This window comes from Taeniopygia guttata, chromosome 3 (assembly GCF_048771995.1).
Source record: "Taeniopygia guttata chromosome 3, bTaeGut7.mat, whole genome shotgun sequence".
Classification (NCBI taxonomy): Eukaryota; Metazoa; Chordata; class Aves; order Passeriformes; family Estrildidae; genus Taeniopygia; species Taeniopygia guttata.
The window spans coordinates 65,113,248-65,126,098 of NC_133027.1; the positions used below are offsets into that span (position 1 = coordinate 65,113,248).

At 41.3% G+C, this 12,851-nt stretch overlaps 1 protein-coding gene and 1 long non-coding RNA gene across 2 annotated transcripts; one reads left to right on the forward strand and one right to left on the reverse strand.

The window, feature by feature from the left end:
- Positions 1-1,239: 1,239 nt before the first annotated feature.
- Positions 1,240-5,636, reverse strand: LOC115494365 (uncharacterized). Its single transcript, XR_003959362.4, has 2 exons — positions 5,515-5,636; positions 1,240-1,763 (listed from the first exon to the last, which is right to left on the reverse strand). It is a non-coding gene; the product is annotated as an uncharacterized lncRNA (long non-coding RNA).
- Positions 5,637-6,154: 518 nt separating this feature from the next.
- On the forward strand, positions 6,155-11,938 carry IL22RA2 (interleukin 22 receptor subunit alpha 2). The gene is made up of 6 exons (XM_030268138.4): positions 6,155-6,267; positions 7,271-7,421; positions 8,192-8,370; positions 9,619-9,788; positions 10,218-10,396; positions 11,499-11,938. The coding sequence occupies exons 1-5, from the start codon at positions 6,204-6,206 to the stop codon at positions 10,371-10,373; spliced, it is 720 nt and encodes a 239-aa protein (XP_030123998.4). The 5' UTR covers positions 6,155-6,203; the 3' UTR covers positions 10,374-10,396; positions 11,499-11,938.
- Positions 11,939-12,851: the final 913 nt, after the last annotated feature.

Below are 12,851 nucleotides of genomic sequence, written 5' to 3' on the forward strand. Positions count from 1 at the left end.
CCTTTCATGCTGTTGATGCAGCCTGCAGTAACGTAAGTCCAGTCCTATGCAGCCTGGGGTTGCTCCCTTATGTTCTGTTTTAAAATTATGGACAAGGATTAAATGAGTATTTATTTAACAATGAATGGATTTGAATGGATTCATTGCTACAGAGTGAGGAAAGCTGGCCTTCGTTGGAACTTACTACTGTTCATTAGAAGTTTAAAGATCACAGAAGTCTTATTTGTGTGATGTTTTAATTTCTGCTCTCCAGCCACAGCTTGAAAGAGGAAAAGCATTACAAGCAGAACAAACAATGAGCAGGCAAACCAAGAGGTTCTGCCTGCCAGCTTGCTCTGTCCTGCAAAATTAATCCTGCAGTTGTCAAATCCTTGCAATGTGCACAATACAGCAATAAGAGTATTGACTCTGATACAGCCTTTTTTTTCTGTGCCAACATCGCTTGAATAACAAACTCAAAAATTTAACATCCTTTCAAAAATGCCCTTTCAAAGAGAGTAAATACAGACCTTTCAGACTGAAAATACAGAGCAAAAAGAACAAAAATCAATTAACTTTATTTTCTTTCTGGGCATGTCTGTTTTGTGGCACATTTTGGATGTTTATAGCAGCTCAGTTATTAGGAGGAAGGGTGGAGGGCGTGTGCAGTTCCATTCCAGAAGACAGGAACTGTATGTATTGTGTGCTTTCTGCTACAAGGTTTGGGCCTGTGCTAACTTGCTGCAAATGTGATCAAGTGTGGGATAAATTATAACAAGGAAAGAAAGGTTGCAAAGGCTTGTCTGAATGGCTAGAGGGCAGTGGTGACAAGGAGGTAGAGAGCATCTATGCCACTTCTCAGTCCCTTCTATGTGGCTTCATTTCAAGTATCAGTCTGGCCTTGTATCAGCTTTTATTACAGAACTAATTCATACTTACCCCCCAAATCTGACTAGTAATTTCAATAAAGTACTGTGAATTTGGATGGTAAATTACAAAGAATTAATCTGTCAATTGCTTCAGCGTGTGCAGCAAAACTAGCAATTTTGAGAAACACTAAACTTCATTTAAGACAAATACAGAACAAAGCTTTTTTGTCTTTAAGAATCACAAAGTGATCTTACTGGTTTAACAGTCATGTTACAGTAGACTCGAAACTAACACCTCTGAGAAGTGTGAAAACCAGTTAAGTGTGAAGGGTCCTGTCCTGAAAAGCTCAGAACACCAATTCCTGAATGCTCAGAGTCTATCCACACAAGATTTTCAGCATTGTATTTATTAAGGAAAACAAAAAAGGCTTGTAAAACAGTGTGTATACAAATACAGTAGGTATTTGGAGACAGTGGTGGTAAAGATAATTGTAAGAATGGACTTCTTGGTCTAGAGTTTGCATTTCTTGGATGATGAAGAATGATACTGAGAATTCAAAAGACAATCACAGAACTGAGCCACAGGCTAGAAAGTGTGATCTTGCAAATTTCTCCTTGCAGAAGAGATGAGTGAAGGGCAGATTCTCTTTTTTCTTCCTTCTATTTATTTTTTCCTTGGCCAGGGAAACCCTTGGAACTTGCATCTTTCCGGGTTTTATTGTCCGAAGTAGCTACCAGATGTGTTTGCTCCTTCTGCTGCCCAATTTTTGATGACAGATATGAAGGCAGGCATCCCAGTTCTGTGTGTCTTTTCCCAAGTGCAGGCCTGCCAACCCCTTGCCATTGTGCCATGTGCTGAGTCAGCCCAGTGTGGTCTGGACCTGGTGATAAGATGCAGAGGCTTCAAACCACTCCCTACCAAAAAAACAAAATAAAAAATCAGTGTGTGGGTCATAGCCTACCAATATGTCAAGAGTTGCCTCAGCTGCCTCTGGTGGCAGTGTGTCAGAGAGCATTGGCCCTACCAGAATTGAACCTTTCTTTACTTTAGTAGGTGGACCAAGAAAGCATGAGCAATGTTTGTTCTATGAGTTCTGTTGGCCAAGTGAGCACTTGGCATCTTTACTATGCTATGAAAATTACTTAATAAAAACCAACAAATTCTGGAATATTAATTTCATGTGTCTCCAAGTTGGTAGTTTTTTGTCTGCAGGTGATTTGGTGAGGGATCAACAACCTAAAAAGTGTGTCTTGATGAGATTAAACAAGCTACAGCACTCCTTAGTGGTAGGAAAAAATAAATTCTATGGCTTTTCAAGTGAGAAAAATGAACAATTTTAAGGGAACTTGCCATTTAAATGAAAGACTTGGAGCTTTTTTGGGGTTTGGTATTAATTTCAGTTCCTAATGAATGTAAGTGTTGGTTACTAACTTCCCGGTCAATTCAGTGTGTTGCACATTGTTAAATAAATACTGCATGTGCAAATGATGACTTGCTACTTTTGAGCCTTCAGCGGATCTTCATCTTTAATATGGTCAAAAGTCTTCCTATGTAGATGCAGCTACAGCATTGGAATTTCTAACTGCAATCTTTAAAATGTTCACCCAAGCTCTTTAACAGTGAGAGGTGAAGTTTGTGTGCAGGGAAGGCACACACTGTGCAGTGAAAATCTGTGTTGCTTCCTCTGCAACTTCTCTGTAAGAACTTGTGTGACGCAAAGTCTCTTCCCTACAGAGCAAGGAAGAAAAATCCAAAAAGTCCCTCCTGCCTCACTGTAGGGGTTTTCTTTGCTTTCATTTTAATTTTTGTTTAGTGTAGTGACTCACTTTCCCAGTCCCCACTGAGCTGGTGAAGGGCTATCCTGCTGCACATGATACACCAGAAGAAGCTGAGGGAGCTGGATCCCTCCAGCCAGGAGAGGTGGCACTCAGGAGAGATCTATTTGCCAACTATATCCAACTGTAATATTTGCAGAAATGGCAGATTTTTGTCTGAAGCTCCCAGTAAAACCACAAAAAAAAATCTGTCATAAATTGCAGCAGAGGAATCCCACTAGGATATGCAGGAAGAAATTCACATTAAAGGTGGTTAACTATGGGATAAAATTGTCACTGTCCCTGTGCTGAGGCTGGACAGGATGACCTCCAGAGTCCCCTCTGAAGACAGGTTTTCCTCTGAGTGCACACTGGCTGTTTAGAAAAGACTGAAAACTACAGCTCCAATTGCGAATAGTCTTTAGGTCTAGAGTAACACAAACCGCTCACTTATTTTTATTTTTATGTCAAATGTCACACATGAGAATGAATTGCCTTGCTTCTGGCAGTGGCTAGAAGTATTCCCTGTATGCTTTGGGTATGCTTCCTTCATCATCCCTCATCCTCATCCAGGCATGTAAGCAAAACCCACCCTCACACCCACTGCAAATATCACACTCGCATCTGAAAAGCTAAAGGTCATGCTACAGTAGCAGTTTCAGGCTTACATTCTCTCCTCTTATGTATGGGAAACAACTATTTCAAGGGCAAAAGAAAAGAGTAACAAGGAGGTGGTCCTTTCAAATTAAATGAGTCAAGTAGCTTTCAGCAAAAATATACTTGATTTTTACCTCTGGGTAGCAATAATCTGTCCTCAAGAGAAAGAAAGCTGCTTACCCAGCATTCAGATAGGTTTCAATTCCAGCAATGGAAAAAATTCTCATACACATGGTCTTCTCTGTTGGTTCGCAAAAATATCAGTTCTGCTGTTTCACAATGGTTTGGATCAGAAAGCTGCTGCAGTGTAGCTACTAGCTAGGATGAGCTAGTAGCATAACTACTTACGTGGATTCTGCTGGGCTAAATAATGCATTTTAACTTCCCACTTCTTCATAATGTACTGTTCAGAGTAGCCTTAATACCTTAATATTGTTTACAAAAGTTCTCATAGTTCAAATAGCATTGCAGTGTGAATCATCCTGTGTTCCTCAATAGTTTACATTTTGAAATGTGCTATATACAGTATATATACACCGTATATGCACTATATGCATATTCTGTGAAACTCCAGGCATATATGTATGTACATGTCTGGGTGTGTGTGTGCAGCTGGTCCTTCTGACTGTGGTGACTTCATCACACAAGGCACTGAAGCAGCGTGACTGAGGCCAATGAGTAGCACAGGTGCTAACAGCTGCTATTGCAACAGCGGCTGTTTCAATGCCAGCAGAAATTACCTGGAGAGATTGCTGCAGAATGCCGAGCCCAGCGGCAGATAAAACACTATCAGAGTGCAGTGCACAGGAAACCCTGGGTGTTTTCCAACACCCATGTGACAGGCATTTCTTGCCCCATCTCACCACGTGGCACAGCAGCCTTTTCCGAGCAAAACCCACTGGTGCCAGCAGGCTGGGCCTCAGCTCTGCTTTCCTAGGAGGAACCAGCATCAAAAGGAACTTTGACAAAGGTCCACACTTCAGCTCCTGGCAATGGGCTGCTTCTTGGGATATGGGAAGGTGTGTACAATTCAAGTAAACAAATACATGACCTGTGACTAAACACTGATGACTTTTCAGTCTAGCGATTGGTTTGTAAAAATTCCTATTCCCGTACTTGAGCTCATATAACATGATGAAATACTAATTGAATTTGGCGTGGGAAACTATTTAAAGTAAATAAATGATTTAATGGTTTTTTTTTTATCTATCCATTTCCATTGGAAAATGGATAGATAAACAATCTGCAGCCAGAGATAGACTTTCTGACTTCTGCCTTCAGTTTGGTGGGGTTTCTTTCCTTCATTTTTTCTCAGTTCCTTAATTCCCTTAATTTGTTTGACTAATTCATTATTCAAAGCTACACAGTTAGCATTTTACTATATATGGGGCAGGTTTGGTGCTAGTATAATGAGGTATAAATTATCAGCTGAACTGAGACCCTGTGCTCATCTATCTGACCAAAATCAGCTTCCTGACTAAATGTTGTTCAGTTTGTTCAATATAACTAGTGGCCTTTAAATAAGTTCATTTGAACCAGAACTTGCACTTTTTTTGACCTGACAAGACTTCTGTTTCCACCTTTTCCCAAAGTAAAGATGATTTCCTGAAAATTATTTGTAGACAGGTAGACTTCACATCCATTACTCCTTTTATGGAAACTGTTACACATGGGCTGCACAAAGTCTTATAAAATTAACATTTTTCTCCTTTTGCTTATCATCATGAGTTTGTAAAAAGAGAAAATATCCTGACTTTTACTTAGTTCCACTAGTGCATGAGTAGTGAAGTACCAGTGGGTGTCAGCATCGGGGAGCTTTTGGAGAGGGAAGAGTAAGGGGCAAGGCTAGGCAGTAGCATCATGTTCACCACCAGCAAACAAATTGTCTAAGCTTTCCACACATCCCAGGAACACAAAGCTCATCTCCCACCAGGCCGACATGCATGTGGCATTAAATCATTTGCAAGCACAAAGTGAGATTTTTTTTCACCGGAGAGCCCCAGCATCCCCAGCCCTGGGGTCAAGCTTGCAGGGATGCACATATTGGGTGGGCAGGATCCAGAGGATAACACTGACAAATGCCAATATTTGTGCAGGCAGTGTTGCAGCACACCTGCACCAGTCGAGGCATACGATTACGAGCAGTCTGAAAGTCCAACCCAGAGTGGCACTTTGCCCTAGGGGCTGGGCTTACCTTCCTAATTCCAGTCTGGAAGCTCAGTCCTGCAACTTCCCCAGCATCCCATCATCTCTCCCGCAGCCATCATGGGGAATGTGATGCCCAACAGCCAGAAGTGATTTCACAGCCCCTTATTCCTCCAGTGACAGCCCCCTAGATGATGTCCTGCCACCAGCACACCTGCAAACTTCATCTCTTGCTTTTGGCCCAGAGGCAGTCCATCAAACCCAAAGCACATCCCATAGGTAGGTCTCCTATATCTTTGGAGCAAAAGTTCCTCTGTTCTTCAGCTTTGAGCAACTAGTGAGCTGAAAATAAATAAATAAATAAATATTTAAAATACTAGTATTTTTTAAGAAATGCAAGCAAACAAGAAATCTTCTGTGACAAATTTATTAGGTAAAGCAATATTGGCAGATATCATCTGGGAATTAGTGTCTTTAGAAAAGGACATTTTTCATAATGGTTTGGTTCATAATTACTTCCAAATTCTACATGACCACAGCTTCCAAGAAAGAACAATTGCTCATGTTCAATTTAGAGCTACTCATATGTTTTCAGCTAAATTAAACCAAAGCCAAACTGGGGAATTTGGAAACCACTGAAAATAAGGGGAACTCTGGAGTGCTTAACAATTACTTCCTCATAGGACATGCCCAAGAGGAAGAGAGGTGCTTTTCAGTCATGGAGCTGCTCTCCTAAGCATGAAGAGAATCATGTTTTCCTTCCTCTGCTTACTGATGCATATGCTTCAGGATGAGACAACTTGTAAGTAAGGGCTTTTTGCTCTTTTCCTGTATGGGAAGGGAAGGGGGGGTTGGAGGACAGGGCTTGTTATTGAATTTTTGGATGAGTCAAGAAATCTCTGTATCTTTTGGTGGGTTTCAGAAGCTAGTCAATTTCAAATTAGTTTGTTATTTTATCTTTCCAGGTTCTAAAATGCAGATAAAAGGAATGTGTTGCCCATTAGATTTTTTCATGGCTGTATTACCAGTTTCAGCAGCCAGTACAAATATTATCTGATTCTGTTCTGTGCCAGGGTAAAAGCTGCTGTCATCTGGGTTGCAAAACCCACAAAAATATTAGAGCTTGAATGATTCAGTGGTTGTTAACTTAATCTGTTATACATAATATAGCAGTTTGAAAAGAAATTATCTTGAAAACTGTCAGACAGCTTTTCCAGTGGTACAGACAGGAAAAGAAGTGAATTTCAGATTATTGTTTATTAGGCAGGAGCTGGTAACCATGAGGCAACAGTTAAAAGAGCTATAATCTCTTCAGGTTAAAGCTGAGTTGTGAAGTAAAGAGGCAAAGAGTACTTGACTTTTAAGTATTAATGGTAATGCTCACTGCAGACTCTGTGAACAGATTTGAAGGGTTTCTTTCCTGGGATGTGCATGAGGCGTCTTTCACAGCAGCAAACTCACTAAGGAAAAATATACCAATAAAACAACAAAAAAGAAAAAAAAGAAAATGGAAAACAAAATAACAACAAACAAACAAACCTAAAACAAACAGCAAAAATCCCCACCTCAAACACTCAGACTACATAAAAGTATTCCTTTCATAGTTCTAAATGTGTTTCTTCTGTAACTTCTTGACTTCATGACTTGGAAAGTTTTGAATGTGAGATCCAGGAAATTTCATTTCCCTGTGGTCTGCTAGGCACGAAACGAAATGGTCTGCAGCAATACACTCAGATTCCAGTATGGAGGAGTGTGCCTCCATAACGTGATAAACACGTTATCTTATCATTCCTTCTTATCTGCAGCGTTTTTAGTTTTGGAAAACCAAGACCTGCAAGATTCGATTAAGCCACAGAAGGTAGAGTTCCATTCGTTAAATTTCAACACCACTTTGCATTGGCAGCCTGGGTGGGCCAGAGAGGCGAGAGATGCGCTCTACTTTGTGCAGTACAAAGTGTAAGTACCGGGGCCTCCCACTGTGCTGGGGCTTAGCCCTGCTGGGGCTAAAATGATTCCTCAGGTGACAGGATGTTCTCATTCCTGGGGAACAGCCACATTCTCCTTGACTGACGGCTCGCAGTTGTTTCTGCTCTTACCAATCCCATGAGGTGCAGTCAAGCAGCATAAGGCACCTCCAGCACTATGCTCTGCACCCTCATTGACCAAAGGTTTGAAGCAAAATGTGGTTTGTAGGGGACCTCTGAAAGTCACTGGGTCCAGCCACCTGCTTCAAGCAAGTCTAGGTAGGTCAAGTTATTCTGTAATAGAACATTAAATGTATTTCAGTGGCCTACCTCGCCCACAGCATTGTCTTAGGTCTCCTTGCATGGAAGGGTTGAGGCAACATTAGGGGCTGGTCTCCGGGGTCTGCTCCTATCCCTGGCACACTGGTGAGTGCCTGAAATCACTACTGTCCTTGGGAAACAGTTTGGTGAAATCCAGCATTCTGCCCATCAGTGAACACACTGGCTAAGCTGTGGCTAAGAGGTGGCTTCCGACAGGGCTGGTGACCCATGTCTCTGATTTAGATTTCTTTCAGAAAATACAGAAACCTGTAGCTCCCAAGCACCCATGAAATCAACCTTACCTCTTAGCAAATTGAAGGCAGTTAATTTCCATGGCAGGATGCTTGTCAATGCCACGAGAGTAAAACAGGTGGCTGAGAATCTGCGTGGACATGGGCAGTGATCCTTAAAGTTTAAATCCTTCCTCCTCTTTCTCCATAGGTATGGGCAGAGCACGTGGCAAAACAAAGACGAGTGCTGGGGGATTTCAAGCTGTGTCTGTGACCTAACACATGAGACCTCTGACATCCAGGAGCCTTACTACAGCAGAGTGAGAGCAGCCCTGGCTGGTGTCTACTCCAACTGGAGCCTCAGCTGCCGATTCACTCCTTGGAGAGAAAGTAAGTACAAACATATGTGTCCCTCTGGAAGGAATTTGATCTTCCATGGCATGGAAAGTATAATTTCTGCTCACAACTTGCAAATATGAGTAATCCTTTTCTAGACACAACGCTGTTTGTAAAGAAGTGAGTCAATAGCTCTCAGGTGAAGTGTTATTCCAGAGTAATTCTCCACACACTTGAAAGCCAAGCAATTATGGCTAAATAACCATTTACCAGTAATTAAGACATCAAAAGATCCCTTTAATTCAACCTCTTACTCTGGGCATGGAAATATAGAAATCATTTTCCAGCATTTCTGGAGTTGCTAGAGGAAAGGACTGAAGACAACAAAAAAAGAAGCATTTTTCTTTGTGGGGAGAAGAGAGAACAGAGTGTGTGAAGGATAGCAGAGTGCTGCTATCCTTCTCACATTTATGTGTTGTCCTGACTGCAGGAAAGGACATGTGCAAAGCTTTTTGGCTAGCACTGTCATTATCGTGTCAGAGTATGTTAGAAATGGAGGACTGCCCAAACACTGAACAGTAGCAGTCTACCTACCAGTAAGTTCACCATTAATTAACTAGTTTTCCCCTCACTGGCCAATGCAAAATCAAAATGTCAGTGTGGGTCACTTCTCAGCCCCAAAGTGCAAACCACCTTGAGCATCCTGCACAGATGAAACCACAAGCTTTGACCTAAAGTACCTTGCAGCAAAACCAGAACACCTTGCCTTGTGCTGCCTTCTCCTCCTGGAGAGATTTGTGTTGCAGCTGTTGCCCATGTCCCCACGCTGCTGGTGCTGCACACACACGTATGCAGGCACTGGCTTAAGCCTTAGCTGTGTTTAACCAAGCTGATTGCAAAATATTTGAAAGTGATGACGTAAACTGCATCCTTGGCACAGCTGAAATAGTTTAAATGGATGTTTTGTGCAAAAAGCATAAAGACAAATACAAGGGAAAAAAGCAAATCAGGGCAATTTTGGAATTCTGCTTGATCAGTCAGCACTTAGCAACACCAGCTGTAAGGGATTTCAAAAATGGCTCAAATATAGCTTTACAAACACGGGAAATGCCACCTCCAAAATAACAATAACCAAACCAAATAAACAAGAAGTAGGAATTCACAAAGTGTCACTTGAGGAGTAAATGCAGCATAATATATTGTTGGTAACAGGAGCACTTGTTGAATGGGTTCAAATTGCATTCTAGGAAATATTATTCATAAACAATAACCGTGTTTATAGCTTTGGGTTTTTTTCCATAGCTATGATAGGACCTCCACTGGTAACTGTGGCTCATAGCAACAAATCCATAACAGTAAAGCTCCAGGCTCCACGTTCTCCCTATAGAAGGAAGAGAGGCAGCAAAATACCAATGACAAATTATTATGATCTGCTGTTTCAAGTCTTCATAATTAACAACTTGCTAGATGAGGTAAGAATATATTCAGATACGAACCCTTTGCCATTGAATAGCCAGAAAAGTGTGAACGCTGTTTTGCTGTTGAAACAGTCTTCTGGGATTGTGAGAGCAGCAATGACTGTGCAAGTGTTTGAAAACAAAGTAGGCTTATTTTTCAGGAATTGAATTTGATTGAATTGAGTTGTAATTCCTCCCTGTATTATTTTCCATCAACTTAATACTTCATAATCTATGACCTAGTTTAAAAAATTGGGACAGGAATGGAATTTGGGTGGGGAAGGGAATTTTCTTTAAAAAGCATAAATAAATTATTAATGCTATTGAGATTGTGTAAGTCCATATGCTGTTCTGCATCCTCTGTTCTCATCAAACTTTACTGACAGACACACTTGCTAGGGAAATGTGCTTGACTGGCTCTTCTTTCTCCCACTCTGTATGAAGCAAAACAGGATCCTGGTGTATGAAGGGAAAAACAAGGTTATTAAAATAGAAGATTTGAGGCCTGGAGTCAGCTACTGCATCGTGGCTAAAATGTACATGCCAATGCTGGACCACAGCAGTGCCTACAGCAGCAGGCAGTGTACTGTGCTGCAGTGACAGGGCTGGCACCACTGAGACAGGTAAGTCACTGTCTGAAAGTGGAGATGACTCTGGAAGTCAAGTTTATCCCCTCATCAAAGGCAGATACTCTCCAAAAGTAGAGAAAAAATTGTGTCCTAGAAACTGCTATCCCACATGACAATAGTAGCTGGAATACTTACATAATCTCAGATGCACACCAGGTAAGAATGATAAGGCCAAGATGATTAGAGGAATGGGATAGGTAATTATTTGCCTGTTGGCACTGTCCTCAGAAATATCTGCTTCTTCCCTTTCTTTAAACAGTTGTACATAGTATAGTTAAATAGTTATAGAAAGCATGGCTTTCATAAATGCTTTTCTGACAAGTAATGATTGACTAGAAAAATGAGTGACCTCCAACTTTGTTAACATGCAATTCTCCTGTAAGCTCTGCCAGCCTTTTTTGCTCAGGTATTGATCTGATGGATTAATTAAAGTGAGCCTGTCCCCTTTTCATGGACACTTTTCAGTGTAGTGTTTTTAAAAACAAAACAGTTATCAAATGTTATGAGTTCCCATAAGCCAAAATGCAAGATTTATCTCCACTAGCTGATCTGAAAAATCTGGGTTTTTATTTACATCAATCACTAGACTATTGTCACATATCATATGCCTAGCCAAAAGATTTGCTCTCCATCCTGCCTGTCATGTGCAAAAACACAGAGAGTACAAAGACCTATCCCAAACTTAACTTCATTGGAATTGGTCTCAGCAAGTTCAGATCTGGGGTAAAAGAGAAAAACTGGGAAAATATCAGTTTTAACATGGGCTTCTGTTCTTAGTTTTGTACCCTAAAACTGTAGAAGTTTTCCTTTCTTCTGCTTCATAATATGATACATATCATTGGTGTCTCTTGAGTTTTGGTTAGGGGGTTTAGGCTATGGAGGGAGTCACTTTCTAGAGGACTTTCCTGCATTTTTTCCTTGCTTGCCCTGTACTGTAAAGAGCTGGAAACTGAGGTTAGAGATGAACTTACAAACAACTTGCAGAGGGACAGGACAAATGCAGGTGAACGGAATCTGTTGAATGTCAGTTCAGTTTAACACTACCCAGCTTAAATGCACATGCCAACAGTAATTCCCTTTTTCTTCCCCATTACAGGGATAATGGCAGAAGATGCCTTCCATCACAGGTCCAGCTGTAAATCAACATCTGCTGTCTATGTCTGGAATACAATCTTGGATACTTTTTAAACTAACCTTTACTGCATTAAATTATTTGATTATTTGATCACAATCCTTTTATGATACATGAAGGTCAAGAAGTCTTTGTATGTCCTGTATTGCAATTTATGATGGTATATATTTGCATTTTCAGAGGTAACACACTTGTAATACAAAAATGAAACCATGAAAAAAGTCTTTGTGGAACTATCCTTAAGATTGCTTTTAGGGGTTTTGTATTTTAGGTCTTGAAATTAAAATACTATAAAATTCTATAAAATAGAAGTTTCAGATATTTTATGTTTTCTACAACAATTACACCAGAAAATGAAAAAAGTGTCCTTCCTTTAAAATAAAAAATGTGCAATACAGGAGTAATTCCATGCTCACCGTGTCTTTGTAGGACCCTCAACATAATATTTCTCACCGTGAAATCATTATGTGATAAGCCAGGAATGAATGTAAACTGAAACAGGAAAGATCCTCGCTTCCATTCAGTGAAAGACAGCTAAAGGAAAGAGACCCTCAGCAAGTTTGCTGATGAAAGAGAGCTGTAGGGAGTGGCTGACAAACCAGAGGGCTGTGCTGGCATTCAGTGGGACTTCGATAGGCTGGAAAATTTGGTGGAAAGAAACTCAATGAAGTTCAGCAAGGCCAAGTGTAGGGTCCTGCATATGTAGGGGGGAATAACTCCAAGTACCAGCACAGGCTGGGACTAACCTCCTGGAGAGCAGATTGGCAGAGAAGAACCTGGAAGTCTTGGCGGATGACCATGAGCTGGCACTATCCTTGTGACCAGGAGGGCCAGTGTATCCTGGGGTGCATTGGGAAGAGTGTGGCCAACAGGTCAAGGGAGATGGTCCTGACCCTCTACTCAGCCCTAATGAGGCCACGTCTGGAGTGCTGTGTCCACTTCTGGGCTCCTCAGTACAAGAAAGACAAGATGTGACTGGAGAGGGCCAGTGGGGAGCCACAAAGATAATGAGGGATCTGGAGCATCTCTTTTGCAAGAAGCATCTGAGGGAGTTGAGTCTGTTAGTCTATGGGAGAGAAGACAGAAGGGATCTCATTAATGTATGTAAATATCTCAAAGGTGGGTGCCAAGAGGATGGTACCAGACTGTTCTCAGTGGTGCCCAGTGACAGGATGAGGAGCAATGGCCATAGTCTAAACCACAAGAACTTTTACCTCAACACAAGGGAAAGCTTCCTTCCACTGAAGGTGGCAGAGCTCTGAAAGAGGCTGCCCAGGGAGGTCATGGGGTTTTCCTCTGTGGAGACATTCTAACCCA